Source organism: Lepidochelys olivacea (assembly GCF_965140295.1).
Source record: "Lepidochelys olivacea isolate rLepOli2 genome assembly, chromosome: 9".
NCBI classification, from domain to species: domain Eukaryota; kingdom Metazoa; phylum Chordata; order Testudines; family Cheloniidae; genus Lepidochelys; species Lepidochelys olivacea.
Window position 1 is genome coordinate 24,886,909 of NC_140419.1, and position 17,830 is coordinate 24,904,738.

At 38.3% G+C, this 17,830-nt stretch overlaps 1 protein-coding gene across 2 annotated transcripts in view; it reads right to left on the reverse strand.

Annotated features, from left to right (window-relative positions):
* Positions 1-583: 583 nt before the first annotated feature.
* GMPS (guanine monophosphate synthase) overlaps positions 584-17,830 on the reverse strand; it is a 62,721-nt gene continuing 45,474 nt past the window's right edge. For both annotated transcript variants that reach the window (XM_084639305.1, XM_084639304.1), the window contains exons 13-16: positions 16,500-16,615; positions 11,856-11,986; positions 7,059-7,231; positions 584-4,059 (exon numbers count right to left, since the gene is read on the reverse strand). In XM_084639305.1, coding sequence (XP_084495431.1) covers positions 3,958-4,059; positions 7,059-7,231; positions 11,856-11,986; positions 16,500-16,615 — 522 coding nt within the window. In that variant the 3' untranslated portion in view covers positions 584-3,957. The remainder of the gene's footprint in view (positions 4,060-7,058; positions 7,232-11,855; positions 11,987-16,499; positions 16,616-17,830) is intronic.

Sequence of the window (17,830 nt, forward strand, 5' to 3'; positions counted from 1 at the left end):
CGGCAATTTATATGCAGTACTGAATTTTCAAATTAGGAAGAGCATAGGCTTATCACTATTGTAATATAGTCATAAAAGAGAAATAGAGTTTGAGGATTCATAAAACAGTACAGGTCCATCAGCTATAGTTTGTTTTTTATATTTAAACAAATGCCATAAGTATAAATGTAATGCTCTTCTTCTCTGAAGGAATTTCACATGAGAAGCTAGAGAATAATGTTATAATCACAGTAAAGGAGAGACTAAATTCAAACCTTGTATTTCACTGAAAAGTTTAGGACAAGTCTATTCTCCTCTTTGAACATTACACCCATCCTCCCACCAATCTTAGGAGTTAGGCACAATCATCAATGGGACCACTTTAAATGCATCTCACACAATATTTTGAAGGGAGGCAGCACTTACAGAGATGCTTTCTTGCTCCTGGATGTTTCTCTCGCAAGTGGTTCAGGATTTAAGAACAGTGATTTCATCTTTTTTTGCTCTTCCCTCCCCTCACCCCTGGCTCCAAAATGGACCATCCACTCAAATGCAATTCCTGCTTTAAACCCCACAAAATAAATCACACACACATTCAAACAAGTAACATACTGTATATTTTTTATTTGTGGATAAAAATTAAGGCTCACAGTACTTGATATCATTTCACAAGCAGAAAAATGTTTAAAAAATTGAGAATGATGGGAAATACCTCCCCCCAATACAAATTCCTTTTAAAATGTTGACATGTCTCACTGAAGACCTGAGGTGAACAAGTTGTACAGGGCAGCTACACTTCTGTTTTTAGTCAACTATACACTAAGTTTACTCATGACCTAATGTAAAAATGTGCTATTCTCCCTTTGCATCTGGCTGTACTACATATGTCGACTCCATAAAGTACATTCAAGAACTGCTGGGATGGCAATTGATGTCAACCCCACTAAGAATAACTCAACACTTCCCAAATGTATAGTATGGGTATTGAACAAAAAGGGCGGGAGATATTTTAAGACCTAGGAATCTTATTGAAATAAGACATTCTGTTCATAATGCAATATTTTATATACCCTAAATATATTCTAATATTCATTTTTCTAGTAAAAAAGATGTGCCTAAAAATATGGGGTATGTCAAGCTCCACTTTATTAATAGAGACCTGAAAGCAAACTACTATGGTATAGATCAGATATGATGAAAATATGTACATCAAACTTCAATACACACCCCCTATACGTGTATATACTGTAACCGTAGTTAAGATGCAACTCCTATGACAGTTTGACTTAAGTATCTGACATGCACCACATATGAAAAATATTCTTCCTGAATGTATGTATGTTACAGTCAATAGGATACAATTTATTTAACCCTCTGGATGCTATGGCCAGACTGTGTATTGTATCTTCTTTTGAGTTACATCATAACTATGAGACTATATACTCCATATTTATTTACATGGATGCCAACTAAATAAATGCCTTAGAAGAAGAGTCAGAAAAATGCCAGAATTCTAAGAGTTAAAGAGATGCCCTCTAATTTCGATAACAAGCTTCAGTGCTTCATTCCCCATTTCCTCTCCCCCCTCTTTGCTCTCAAGGTCTAATTTAGAACATTAGCAGAACCGGTGACAACAGCAATAATAGCAAGTTTACGTACAGAAGCGACAAAGGCTACATAGAGAATATGAAGTATATTTATCGAATATGAAGTATCTCTTCAGCTCACTGAAATGGAATTGCCCTTATCTACTTGTGATTGTGTCATTTGTGTATTATACATCTCTACATTCATGAAAATAACTATCCTCAGTACTGTTATGACAAAAATTAAATATATAATATTAAGGCCATAATTTGATCAGGGAGTTTTGTTAAAATTGAACTATGGAAGAGGAGTTAAAATGGCGGTTTTCAATAGGACTGAAAGATGGAATATTCGTCTGTCCCAATGAATACTTGTTAACTTTTGGTGATTAAAGTTACTCTAATTGAAAGGTTTTACAGCTCGTAGGCCAACAGTGAGACTGCATTACATATAATAGCAATACTTCACTTACATAGCACTTTTCATCCAAAGAGCTCATATAGCTCTAGAAGGATGGGTATGGTAATTATTATCCCCATTTTATAAATGAGAAAACTGAGGCACATAGAGGTTAAGGTTACATGACTACCCAAGGTGTCAAAGCAGGAGAGTTAGGATTAGAAACTGGTCTCCTGACTTCTGGTCATGTGCTCTAGCCACTAGAACCTTCTGCCTCCCTACCACTAACAACATTTCTATGCTGTGAGATGTTCATTAAACTTTTCAAAAAGCCGGAAGATGCTTCTGTACAATATCCCACCCCATAACTAAGATACATACTCCCAAGTGGCATAGGTAAAAGTATTATGACACTAAAAAGTGATTAATTAAACTAAACTTTTATAGTATAAGTTTATGCAAGTAGTACTAAAAATCAAAAACATGTGGAATCAAAAGGTGGTCAACTTGTTAAAATAAATGTTTATCAGCCATTATTCCAGTTAAAAAAAAATCTATGTAATGGAAAATAAGTGATCAGAGACAGCTCTGAACTTCCCCACTTTATAACAGATATAAGGTAATTTCACAGCTGAATGAAATACAGTTTCAAAAATGGACATGATGAAAAGAATTAATCTGGATACATAATTAAGGTTCCAACTGTACAAGTATCTAGTAAAGCTGCTCAGGTCAGAACCTTTAACTGTTACAAGAATAACACTTCAAGCACTGCAGTTATATGAGATTACCAAACTTCTTAGGTGGCTGGAAATACTTGGCCTTTGGCCTCAACATACTAGAGAAATATGGGCGGTCCAATGATAACTATATCCCTTCTTGTGAGTTACCCCTTACTTAAATAGAAAACAGCAATATACAAATGACTGAAGTAATTTGTATTCTGCTTGGCTAAAGTCACCTCTGATGACAACCAGATATTCAAAGAGCATAACAATCTCAAAATCAAACTCCGTACAACACACACAAATACTTCCCTGGTAAAAGGAAATCTCTATACAGCAAACTCTTACCAAGTATAAACAAAAATGCAGAGACAGGCAGTGGGAGGGGGATGGGTTGTTGTGCAGGAGTTTAAAAAACAGCAAAACTGAACTAGGTTACACTAACTAGAACTGGTGGGTCTGATGCAATCAGCTGCTCAAACTTCACTCCCACTGTTACCATTGCATCAGAGTCCCCAGAGTATATACTGCCTTATATTTTATAGTATCAGATATCATTAAATGTATATTGAAGCTTATTGGGAAGTATAGATGTACGTGTTTGTTGTCCACATACATATTCAATCTGTCAAGAGAAAGTGATGTAAGAGGGAGTGAGCAGAAAAAGGAAGATGAAAGGACATTTCATATTATTTTAGCATCAATCTTTCAGAATTCAGTGTTATTGCCATCGGCTAATACTTCCAACAATATAGAACAGGCTTACCAGTACACAGCAAACAGATACACATTAATTCCACAACTCAACAGTACCCACTACTCCATTTGGCAAAATATTTATTTATAATAAATCTGTTCAAAAGCAGTTGGTCACATTAATTATTCATTTTACATTTTTAGGCTGTAACAATGATTTTGGTAAAAGTAAATAAACTGTCTCTTTTTACACAGTGTACAAAAACAGAGACATTGAAATGACAGTAACGATAAAACACATGAAAACAGGAAGAATCAGTAAAGGCAAAAGCAATATGAATCTGTCTGCGCACAGGCAATGCTGCCATGATTATTTACCCGTACAAATCCTCAGCCCCACTTACAGTTATCCCCAACATAGCTCTTAACTGCAGATTTATGCTCCAGGAGAGGAATCAGATGTTATGTAGCAGCTCCAGTCACTCTTTTCACAGTACTGCATGTCAACACTGGGAATGGTTTCTGATATAATTTAAACTGCACACAGTACTTCAATAGAAAAAAAAATTAGTTACTCCCACTCAGTAGTCCCTGGTGGCTTTGATGTCAAGTCATACATCACCCGAGAAATGCCAGGAATCTTCTTAATCTCTGTCACCATCTTCAACACAACCTATGATTAAAAGGAAAAAAGCACTTGTGACAAATTTACTTTGGAAAAACTGCATCCTATAAAAATGGAAATATTTAAAAGAAAGTTCTTTACCATAGTAGTCTGGACGCAAACAGAAGAACAAACAGATACTACAAGTACACAGACACCAATAAGAAAATACCCCAAAAAATCCTTACCTTTACTGACTTCCCCTGTTACAATTAGGATACCAATCAAAAAGTGGGAGCTAAGTACAAAGTATCTCACTTGACAAAATAAAATTATCTTGAAAACATTTTTAATTTATAAAAATGAAGCAATCATACCAAATTTCAGTGCCTCATAAAATACTACAGCCAATAATTTCAAACAAATTGGCAAAGTATAAAAATAAAAATGTACTCCTCAACATGAGCGCCACTCACACAAAAGTAACAGCCTGAATAAAAAGATGAACTGTAAATCATGCTCTGGACAAATGAAGTCTATAGGAACAACAGAGAAAGAATGTTTCAGAGAAAAAGGTTCTCTATTTAGAGCCTCCTGTCTTCCAGAGTTCAAAACCTAGCTAGTGTCAGCAAGAGTACCCCAGAATGAGTATTGAATAATAATTTGTGGATCTGATAAGAAAGTCTCATCTTCCTTGCAAAAGAAGAAAGCTTGCCAAATAATTTCCACAGCTTGAAGTGCACTGACAGTGTAATTATATATTTTGTTCCAGGTATCCTATTAGTGTGTGCTGTAGAGTAATATACAATTCCATATGCCACAACACAATATTGCTCTCCACAAGCACCTGGAATTTTAAATCAACTTCAGTTTACTTCCTTAGGTGTACATTTCTTCCACACATTCAATGCTATTTTCTTACAATGCTACTAATCAGCATGGATTCACCAAGGGCAAGTCATGCCTGACTAATCTAATTGCCTTCTATAACGAGATAACTGGCTCTGTGGATGAGGGGAAAGCAATGGACGTGTTGTTCCTTGACTTTAGCAAAGCTTTTGACACGGTCTCCCACAGTATTCTTGCCAGCAAGTTAAAGAAGTATGGGCTGGACAAATGGACTATAAGGTAGATAGAAAGTTGGCTAGATTGTCGGGTTCAACGGGTAGTGATCAAATGCTCCATGTCTAGTTGGCAGCCGGTATCAAGTGGAGTGCCCCAAGGGTCGGTCCTGGGGCCAGTTTTGTTCAATATCTTCATAAAGGATCTGGAGGATGGTGTGGATTGCACCCTCAGCAAGTTTGCAGATGACACTAAACTGGGAGGAGAGGTAGATACGCTGCAGGGTAGGGATAGGATACAGAGGGCCCTAGACAAATTAGAGGATTGGGCCAAAAGAAATCTGATGAGGTTCAACAAGGACAAGTGCAGAGTCCTGCACTTAGGACGGAAGAATCCCATGCACCGCTACAGACTAGGGACCGAATGGCTCGGCAGCAGTTCTGCAGAAAAGGACCTAGGTGTTACAGTGGACGAGAAACTGGATATGAGTCAACAGTGTGCCCTTGTTGCCAAGAAGGCCAATGGCATTTTGGGATGTATAAGTAGGGCCACTGCCAGCAGATCGAGGGATGTGATCGTTCCCCTCTATTCGACATTGGTGAGGCCTCATCTGGAGTACTGTGTCCAGTTTTGGGTCCCACACTACAAGAAGGATGTGGAAAAATTGGAAAGAGTCCAGCGGAGGGCAACAAAAATGATTAGGGGACTGGATCACATGACTTATGAGGAGCGGCTGAGGGAGCTGGGATTGTTTAGTCTGCGGAAGAGAAGAATGAGGGGGGATTTGATAGCTGCTTTCAACTACCTGAAAGGGGGTTCCAAAGAGGATGGATCTAGACTGTTCTCAGTGGTAGCAGATGACAGAACAAGGAGTAATGGTCTCAAGTTGCAGTGAGGGAGGTTTAGGTTGGATATTAGAAAAAACTTTTTCACTAGGAGGGTGGTGAAACACTGGAATGCGTTACCTAGGGAGGTGGTGGAATCTCCTTCCTTAGATATTTTTAAGGTCAGGCTTGACAAAGCCTGGCTGGGATGATTTAGTTGGGGATTGGTCCTGCTTTGAGCAGGGGGTTGGACTAGATGACCTCCTGAGGTCCCTTCCAACCCTGATATTCTAGGATTCTGATTCTCTGATTCAACATTTTGAGACACCGAAGCTTTATAGCACAAAACATGCATTTAAGATGTAAAATTAGAAATGTAAACTCCCAGTTAAAATGAAGATTCCCATGTGTGTACATTGGAATGGTTTAATACATTATGTTTACGTTTTAACTATCAATATTTTTAAAATCTTTTACATAAGACTTCCTTGAGCCAAGTCAAAGAATTTATAATCATACGTATTTATGCTACTCTGACCTATGCAGGAATAATTTCCAAACACTTAAACTTAAAAAAGTGTGAATTAGGATTGAGACAATAACAAATAGAAAACCCAAGAAACTCAAAAGGTCAGATTTATACCATTCTGTACACATACCATATTTTTTTAAAATCTTGAAAGTACATGAGAATGGTGGGAATGGCCAAAATTAGCAAAACAAGTGCCTAAAATTGGGCTCCCAAATCTGTGTAAGCCCCTCAATATAACTAGTCAGTTTTTCTGAAGTGCTGAGCAACCACAACTCCCACTGAAATCAATGACTTTTGAAAGTTGGGCTGCTTCTAAATATGGAAGTAAGCACCTAATTCTAGGCCCTCAAAGGCTTTAACGTTTTGGTGAATATTCTTAAGTAGTAGGATTTTTGACTACTGTTACCTTGTTTTATCAACCTGTCACAACATCCTTATGGGCTTATCCTATGGCAGGGTTTCCTTTAAGTAAAGTGCACTGACAAATCAAAATAGTAAACAGGAGTCAAGTATTACATAACTTTTATAAAAGTTATCTTAAAGTTATAAATCACCCAAAAAACAGACAATATGAAAATCATCTTGGGTTACCAGCTCACTCCAAAAAGAATTAAAAATAAATAAATAAATAAATAAACAGGAACTATTACCTCTTCTGGGATCTCACTGCCAGGAGTTGCTGCAATGCCTGTCATGAAGTCACTAGTGATAAAGGTTCGAATAACCACAGATCTCTGGCAGGAAGGTTGTTTCTGTAGGGGGTCTCGGTCAAAATGCAATGGTGTCAAAATTACTGGCATCTGGCTGATTTTTCCAGCATAACCTTAAGCAAAATGGTGATAAAAGCTTGATATTAACAATGTTGTCTAAACAGATTATTTTACTCCAAATTATGCTACGTTTGTAAGATATGCATAATAATGGAATAAACCTTTGCATCATTTTCATACATAGACAGACAACATAATATACAATGAAATATACTGAAATGGACAAGAAGTTTTTTGAGCTATAGTTTTGCAACCTTCCCCCAAAAGGTCATGTTGCCCCCGTGAAGGATCATCGTGATCATACTTTCATATAATATTAATGGTCTATACATTTAAACTACCAGTATTGCCAAATATGGTAGGAGCCCTTTTTACATAGAACAGGGAATGCAGAACTCATTCATACAAGTGGCTAACTTTCAGTGAAAATTATGCATATTGGGGGTATTATCCAAGCAACTCTTCTCCCATTTTTCAGTATCGGATAAGAGGAAGTATGACATATCTGGCAGTGAGCTCAGGGAGGGTTTCTTCCTTCTAGCAGGGGTAACTGAAAAATATTACAGAAGGGAAAATTCAGATTGAATATCAGGAAGAGCTTCCAAGTAGTGTTGTGAAACAATAGTCAAAGAGTAGTAGTGGAAGCCTTGCGAAGAGAGGTTACTTACTTTGTATATTCCACCAAGAGCATGCATGTGCTCCATGTGCCTGAGATCAGAAGATTTTAACTAGCAATGTCGATTAGTTAGTCACCAAATCACTCTGATTAACAGCTTCCATGCAGAGAGGGGTAGATCTTGCTCCCCCTTGTTTACTCATTTAGAAAACTGTTGTCATGTAGTCTAACATCATTGGAATGTGGTGGGTTTACAAGAGTGGTTGGAATTGTTTGAAGCCCTTGCAGACTGCTTACAATTCTAGGTGGTTTATATGTGCATCCTGGGCTCTTGGGGAGTCCATGTCCCTTACACTGTATGCTCTTTTGGATAGGCATCCCACCACAGCAGGGGAACATATATGATCACTGTCTATTCATGCTTCATCCACCTAGGTCACATGGCTTCCTGCACCTGTGTGATGCCCTTGATGAGGCTCCGCCTTTGTTGAGGCACAAATAGACTGACATCTATGGGCTCAGTCTGAGCAGGGAGACGAGATCTTTTATGGACTGCAATCTGTCCTGAGGAAGATATTCCTTGACACCAATAGAGTTCAGTGTTGCTCCAATAAACTCCATAGTCTGTGTGGGACGTTTCTGTTTACGCAAAGTCCTAGCAAAGAGCAGGGATGAGGCTGCTCTCTGTACCTCCAGCTGAGATCTCTCTATCACTAGGGAATCGTTGAGGTTGGGGAAGACTGATGAACTGTGGCGCCAGAAGTGAGCTGCCACTACAGACAGCACTTTTGTAAGTTCTCTTGATGCTATTGCTAGGCCAAAGGATACTATCTGATACTGCTGGCGGTTCGGACCTACAAGGGGTGGGATGTTTATATGGAAGTAGGCATCCTTCGGATCAAGAGCTGTGAACCAGTTGTCTGAGTCGACAGTCAGCCGTGATCTAGGATGGGTCTCTATCCTCCCCCTTTCTTTTTGTGGATGAGGAAATATTTTGGATAAAAACTTTCCCCAGTACTGAGGTGGTACCACCTTAAAGCTCACTGATGGAGGAGGGAGCTTCCTCTTGCAAGAGCATCCTCTCATAAGAGTGATCCCAGAAGCCAGACAGGATAGGTGGTTTCGGAGGGGGAAGGGAGAGGAATTCTATGGTGTAGCGGCCATCTGACATCCTCAGGGCCATACAGGTAGTATATACAGACGCTCCCCAACTTACACAACCAATCCGTTCTGGAACGCCTTGTGTAACTCGAATTTTGCGTAAGTTGGAAACGTATCTCTGACCATTACACAACAAACAAACAAACGAACAAACCAACCCCCTCCTATTTCTAGCTTACGGAACTTTTTCCGTAAGTGTGGATTTGCGTAAGTTGGATTTGCGTAACCAGGGAAGTGTCTGTACATCGTGTGGATGCAGCCCACATAACACAGAGAGCTGCATATGCGGTCCACAATGGTAAGCAGGTTGAGAGGCACTGTGCTAGGGTCAGATTGGGCCTCATTACACAATCAATACGAAATTTCCTGTCTGTAGTCACATGCTTGGTGAGTTCAGCTGGGGAAGGATTGGCAAATAGCACACTTCAAAGAGACATGAGCTTCTCTGAGGCAGTAGAGACATTTCTGATAGTTGACACTGATCAGGAAAGCCCAGGGGCAGGAAATACAATTTTTGAAGCCTGGGATATTGGGCATAATAGTTGCCCCATGGGGAGCAAAGGGACAACTGACACTGCTAGCAAAATTCTTCTGATCTCATTCACACACAGCACATGTGTACCCACAGTGGAATACAAATAGCGACCATCACTTGAGGAACAACATTTAGAACCAGACTGGACAAAATGCTACAAAACAAAGAGTAGGAAACAATTCTGCATTGGTAGGGAGATAGAACTACATAAAGATGTGAATAAATTGTTAAGCTCTCCATTATGTCATTGGAATTCATAGATTCTATGACCAGAGGGGCCTTAATCTAGTTTGACATGCATAACACAGGCCATAGAATGCCACTTAGTAATTCCTACATCAAGCTTCACTTCTGAATGAACAAGAGATGTATCTTTTAGCAAGACACCCAATCCTGAAAAACTGAGAAGCCACTTCATCCCTTGGCAAGGGGTTCCAATGGTTACAAATGTACACCTTATTTCCAATTTTAATTAATCTAGCTTCAACTTCCAGCCAAAGGTTCTTGTAATGCCTCTGTCTGCTAAATCAAAGAGACCATTAATATCTCTTCTCCCCATTTACGTACTCATTGTCCCTGATCAAGTCACCTCTTACCCATCTCTTAGATAAACTACGTGGATTGAGCTCAAATCTCTCACCGTGAAAACGTGATGGTTTTTCACACCAGTTCATTGAAAGATTTTGCAGTTTCTCATATTTACACTCCTTGAGTAGAGACAATTTGCAATTGGCATCTCTCCAAGAATTTATCTGAATAAGTGCTTGTTATTAGTGAATCAGACTGATAAGATCTGTTTAACAAATATGTTAACATAGGCAAGATATACACTGTCATAAAGGTGTGTAATCACATTATAATGATCTTAAATGATTTAGAGTCACATTTTGTCTTTTAATTCTTAACTCGTCTTTGTTAAACATTTTCAGACCCATCTAAGTCACTTAGGAGCCCATGTCCCATTTTTAAAAGTGACAAACACTAAAAGTCAATAGGACAGAAGAGCGTAAGTCATTTAAGTGCTTTAGAAAATTTTACCCTTTATGTTTTGCTAGTGTTGCTTTCTGGGTTTCAATGTTTTTTTAACTTCGCAAACAAAAAAGAGTCAAAGTCTTATTCCTCAGTAACTTGATTTGCAGATAATGGAAGAAAAAATATTTAGGTGAATTTGATTAATGGTCTCACATACACTTACCATGAACCTCTCAAGCTCTGACATATAACTGAGCAGTGAGCTATATTAGAAGTTAACTGAAACTGTACATTATCATATTCCCAGACTCACTCTGTAGTTTAGGCATTAGAGGAAATTAAACATTTTTTCAGTGGTAAGTGTTGATAGTGTTACTGTGCATAGGCTTGCAATTGTTGGTTTTACAAATGCAGTTTAGCCTTTTTATTTTAAAGTTAAAATTGAAAAAAAAACTTGGTGGCAGATGGTGTGAGGATCTGTACATTTGGCTTATTCTTGAGAAGCTTCCTTGTTCTCACAAAACAATATGATCTTGGAAGAAATCTGGAGGTTTTTCTTTGCACAGTTCTTTTACTCCTGGTAAACACAGATTATTCCTGTACATATAAATCATTATTCAGCCATTTCCTTAGAAGTCTTCTATTTGAAAGCCCATTGAGAAGTTATCTAGCTGTCATTCTTTTCTGTTTTAACCAGGTTGATTCTAACTTCTTGAGATGAAATTGAAAAATTGTCATCTGAAGTTTGAGATTTCTTCAAGCTGAACAGTAGTTTTTCCTAGATTTATCTTCTTTGATGGATTGAGAAGCAAAAAATTAATATGAAGAGATGGTTCAATAGTGGAGAGTGGGCTGAATGTGCTAAGACGTTTTTTTTTGCTCTCAGCAGGTCTGGCTACACTTATTCATAGGTTTCCATTGTTTAATATTTTAAATCATCTCTCAAATATTTATGTTTGGTTAAGGAATGAATATCACTACAAGTGAACATGGTAAGAATATCATACGTAATTTCTTAACATTGTGATTCATTCACACAATTCCATAGAGAAATGGAAAGTACAAGAGGAAGAAACTGTTATCAGACAAATAAAGGATGAATTCATAATCAGGCACTATGTAGCGTCAGAAAATTACTTTCTGAAGTGATTTCTGTAGAGTAATAATGTTAAAGACCCTCTACATTTTACTCTATTTGGACAACATCTAGCAACTCATGCCATTTATCTCAGGATTTAAAATAAGGCTACCACCACATTAAGTAGTGATTTTTTGAAGATACACAGCACAATTCTTGTATAGTCTGGCCCTAAATCTGTAACTACATAGTGATTTAAGAATTACAAACATTTTGCGACAAGCACAAGCTAATGTATCCAGGCCAAACACTTACCAGACTCCCTGAGAATATTATGAGCCTCAAAATCAGCTTGGCGTAAAGTGCTGAGGACTCCGGTTGTCAGGAAAGTGGGTGTAACATCTGTAGGAGGTTCTTTGACTGGTGGCCCGAACACATAGACAACTCTAGGAAGATAAAGTAGATTGTAGAAAAATAAATTTTATGTCGAAAGAATTAAGTAGGTTGCTTGGAGATTGCATCTTTAGTGTTGCAATGAAGCACATGAGACCCAGAAACTATCAGAGTATGAATTTTTAACCTTGGCCCTTATCCACTACCTTGAGTTTAAAAAGAGAGACAAGACATTTCAGCTGGATATATTCTGTAAACCTGATGTACTTTTTATTTTTGGAACTCAAAAGGTATTTACTTTTATTTATTTTGGTTTCCTATGTACAGTGCCAATAGCTCTTGGCTTGCTTTTTCCTTAGAACCAAACAAAATGCCCATTCATTGATGTTACTGAGAGGGTTCTTCACTTTTCCATTGATGACAGTGAAAGTTCATACTGTTCCAATAATATTTAATAAAAATTTTACATTTGCATTCTTTCTGCTTCGCCTGGAATCTCCTTTAAAAGAGATCAAAGCCTCCTTAAGGAGGCTAACCTCACAGTTTGAGAAATAACATACTGTGACTACATGGCTCTATCGCTATTTATAAACCTCCGGTGGCTTATTATATTAATAATTCATCTTCTGAATTCAAGCTGTGTATTCACTCCAGCTTCATCTTTTTATCTAACTGTACTTTGTACTGTACCAAAAAATACAACATGAAGCTGTTCAGATTCATGAATAGAGAAGAAACTTCAGTTAGTACAGGCTATTTAATTAAACAACAAATCCCTCATACACAGAGCTTCTGTAACAAGAAATGGGAGATTGCACTACTGCAGATTATAAAGACACTCCCCCTTACAATGTATGTGATAATTTAAATTTCAGTGGCAAAACTATGCAAGTTAGGACATACAGTGGACTCTCTTTTTCCTTCCTTGCTCTAGGAGTTAGGTGAAATATAGGATAAAGGACTGATGGACAGGACAAATTAATACATCTTTAGGATATATTATAGTTTAATACTGTAAACACTTACTTTTAAAGGGGTTATGTCCTTGACATGCCTAACAGAGAAGTACTAAACAGAAATCTGCCATATCAAACGGAGAAATTTGAAAAGTAAAAAAAAGTAAAAAAACCTCTCAAACATGAGTCTATATTTATTACTAGGGTAGTTCAGAGATTCATACAGCAATAATCTTTCCTCATGGGATAGTTCAAAACTTCAGAGCTAAATTAGCTAAAAGCAATTTCTAATTTTTGCTTTAAATTTTTAAGCACGCTTTGTCGGAATGTACATGTAGACCTAAGCATCCACGTGTGCCAATGTGAATGCATATAATTTGTGAGCATAAACAAATAAATAAAATGCAAGCACACTTGTGTCCAAATAAACTCCAATTATGGGCAAGCATGTATTCTCTCAATTCTATTTTTTTGGTTATAGACTAAAATCTGTGAAATTATGAGGTTGGAAGACTATTTTGATACACTACTCAAAAGTTAACTTCCTCCTCTCCCTTTAAAGCCCCTATAAACACAAAGAGAAAGTTTGAGAATCAGGCACTGGGAATCAGACAATGCCCAGAGACATAACAAAACTGAATGAACAGAACAGTAACATTCAGTTATGCAGTTTATAACAGAATAACATTACACACACACACAAATATATTAAAGGAACATTATTAAACTTGTAAGTCAAACACTCAAAAGTTAGGAAGTGCTAGAATTAAGGTTGCTGCTGTGCAGAAACATTATGAGATAGTATGTAATCACCACTATTTTTTCCACAGGAACCCTGCCTCATTCAGTTCATGTATTTTGTTTTCTTCTTGTAGTTAGTTGTGTGGCCTTATGCCTTATTTGCAGCACACTATTCAGACCTGAATATAGAATTATTAATTTAATTTTATAGTGCTCATCACTATAGTATCAGCTTTACAAATATTTTAAATTTATCTTCACAATACTCCTGTGAGATAAGGTGATATTATCCCCATTTAACAGATGCGAACTGATTAGGCTGATAAGGCACCGAGAGATTAAGATAAACATTTTGCACTAATTTTATTTTTCTGGTTTGACATGCCCAGGACCCAATTTTTCAGAGTACTTAAAATGTTCAAAGCACAACTCTCATACACTTCAGTTGCAGCTGTGAGCACTCAGCACTTTTGCATATCAGACCCCAGGGTATCAAGCTGGGCAACTGGAAAGTGAGAAATAAATTAGTGACCCACTGTGAAAGGTTTTGTTTATGTGATTTACTCAGCATCACACAGGAACTCTGTGGCAGAGGTAGGGATAAAATCCAGTTCTCCAGAACCACATGCAATTGTCTTAACCAGTTCTTTCTCTTCCAGCAATCCCCTGTCTCACTCACTACCTACTATGCAACAAGTGAGGCAGGGGTCCTACAAACAACGGCTTCCTTCACTGCATCACTCAGATTCACCCCCAGAGCAGGTCCACTCTATGCACAGCCCCCCCTCTTTTTTCCCTAGCCTTGGATCCTTGTCTCAGTCCCATTCTCCTTGCCTACCCAGTCCCAGTTTTATTCCTCAGGCTTCTTATCCAAGACCCAGTCTTCTTGCCCAGCCAGCGACCCCAGTGGGGGAGTCTGAGTCCCAGTCTCTCCTCCCCACACCTAGTTCCAGTCTCCTTTCCCAGAAAGTCCCAGGTCTCCTCCCTCACCTGAACTCCTTGTCCCACCAACCCCAGTTCCCTCACCATGATTTCATCTGATCTGTCTCCGCACCATGCCCCTGACTCTCAGTCCTAGTATCCCCTGCACAATTACTTCCTCATCTCCTTGCTCTAGTCTCTTCCCTCCCTGGCTCTCTGTCCCAGTCTGTTTGCTCAGCCACTTGCACCTTTCCACCTGCACTCTACTCCTTGTCAGAGCTCCTCCCCAACCCCGCCTACTGATTCCTAGTCCCAGTCTCACCACAGCTCCTCACCCGATCTCAGTTACTTCCCCCATCACTCCGCAAACTGGCTCACCTGCCTCACCCCAGCTTTCAGTCTCCCTGCCCAGCAGTTTGTGTCAGTTTCTTCCTCCTCCTCCAGTCCCAGTCTCACCAAACTCCTTATCCCAATTTACTTGTTTTTCTCACCCCTGATCTGGCTCTTGTTCCCTCTGCATTTGAATCAAACAGCTTCTACCTCCACACTACCTGGATGCCAGTCGGGGGATCATTGAGAGTACTGGAGAGATAGGCTCTCTGCTCTCAGTTCCAGTGCCTGGCTCCACACCAGCAAGGAGCAGCCATTACGGGGAAAAATCAAGATTTGTCCCTGTAGCCTTGGGCTACAGCATGCCCTTTGGGGATGGTGCATGCATAGTGTGACCAGTGCTAGGAGCTGCAAGAGGCTCAAGCATGCTCAGTGAGGATGGAATTTTCAGAGATTGTAGCTGAGCATGTGCGAACTGTGATTTTTTTAAAAGGCCAGACTTGGGCAGATTTTCACAGGGACAGCAAAAAGGCACATCCTGACACAAAGGCCAAGCATCCGCCAAATATCAAATCCCTGCACCAAAGCACGGGTGCGCTAGAGCTTTTCAAAATAGAGGTCACCACAGAATTTAATATGGACAAAACATATTTTTCCCTACCCTCATTTTTGGAAATGGCTGAACCATGTTAGCTAAAGTTTCCCCCCCACAAAAAACCAGCCTGAGGCAAACACACCTGGCATGGAAAATTTCATCCTGAACAGTTAAAATTAAAAGAAACTGAAAACAGGATCTTATAATGGGAAGTGTCATGCAATATTAAAAACAAGCAGTGCTACCAGGTTAATTACAATATAATATACGGAAGGAGAACCAAAGGACATTTTTTTCCCTTCAAGCCACAACTATTTAAACTATTAGCTTGAATGGCAGACCTGCTATATTGCCTTGTATAGATTTCTATAGTAACATGCACCTAGATATTCCATAGGCACTTTCTGATTAATTCCATCTATTTATCATTGATTTAATGTTTCAGACTATACAGAGAAACATGTCTTCAGACACTCAAAGGGCTATTTAACAGAGGTAGTTTTCTAACAGAGATGGAACAAGTTGGATTATTCAGATTGCTTAGTGTTGGCCTAACACTGGTCCTATTTTAGTCAATAAGAGTTTTACAAGTGACTTCAATGACAGATGCGTTAGGACAACTCAAGAGATGTTCTAAATTCCAGCCCAATAAATCTATTCATTGTTTGGAGCAGCCATGCAAGACAGTAGGTTGCCTTGACGAATAGGGCTTTGTACAAGTTTTACTGTATTTTGTCTTATCAAGTGATCATCAAAAGGAGAGAAAACTTATTGATGAGTATTTCAAGTTTGTGCATCCTTGGAATAACTACACATCAGAATTCATTAGGCAGTGGTTACAAATAAATCTCAAAGTACATTTTATGAAGGCCATAACATTTAAAGGAAAACTTAGTTATACTAACTACTTTCAGTTCTCAGCTTCTAAACTGTAGTCTAATTTCTGCATAATATGCACAAAAATTATTAGTAAACAGATTGCCAGAAACAAAGGTAATTGCCTACCAAATTGAGAACGTATACCTGTTAATGTTGTGGCACATGCGTGGTATGAGCCTGGCTAGGAACATAAGAGACTCCCAGTGTGGAGCATCTTTACTGGAGATCCCACATACATAGCTATATGAGCGACAGTCACCCTGGGAAGTAACAGAAAGTGAATGGATCTCTCTTAAACAAAACAATATAATACTTTCCCATTTATTTTGTAGCAGTTAAAAATCAAGTTAGAGAACTAAATTTTAGTCAACAAATCAACATTTGATTAACGGTTATAAGCCCACCAAAGTCAATGTGACTGCATGGATATAGCTGAGAGCAGAACTTGACCCTACGTCTTCAATATGCCTTGTAATTCCTGGGTATTGGAAGGGCCTCTAAACAATGAGCTTAAATACTCAGCAAAATTGTGGCATTCTACAGAGAATTTAAAAGGCATTTCAGTCTCAGCTTCCAGTGCTGCCATCTGTTTAAATTATACCTTTGACGCTTATTTTAAAAGTTCAATCTCATTCTATTAAAAATGCCAAAAACTACAAAATATCTTAAAAACATAACCAATGCCATCTAACAGAAGCTTAACAAAAAATTTGGCAAACATAGCAGAGCACACCTCCTCCCACTAAATTTAAGAACCCTGCCATGCATAATACTCTAAGAACAGCCTATCAAAATGGAAGAAGGCATTTAGCTTGCTATGTCTGCACTTCTGTTTTGCTAATAAGTAAAAATTAATTTAAATAAAAATAACTTATTTTTAAAAACTCATCGACATTAGAAGACCACTTGCAAGGATATCCTAACTGCTATACTAATGCAAATGCAGAAAACACTTCCATTTAAATCAAGCAACCAAGACATTGTACCTTTTGAATTTGATCTCAACAAAACTAATTAGAATGGATACAATCAGAGATGCCAGTAAACCCCCAGTCATAAAACAACGTCAAGAGAACCCTTGCTGTTTCATGTCAACATGATAAATTATATTTAGAGCTTTCAATATTGTATTGTATTCCTACTGTCCACAAAATGAATTTTATTTTCACAAAAATGGGTTTTAAAGGTAAGCTGTTTAGTGCCAATGCTCTTGTTTTTTGGGTATTCTTTTTAATTACAATGAGCATATAAATGGATTGAATGGGCAGTATGAGTCTTTTGGAACAGCAGCTGATGAGTGTTATTGATTCTTAAGGACCTGAGACAACTGGATAGTCACTTTTGTAAGGCCTGGATAACCTTCTGAGGACCTAAGATTACTGGAAGGCCCACACACCAGCAAAAAGAAGATAAAAATAAAAGTGATTTATCTTGTGGATTCTCCTTTAATTTTCTTTTCTTGGACCATGATATTT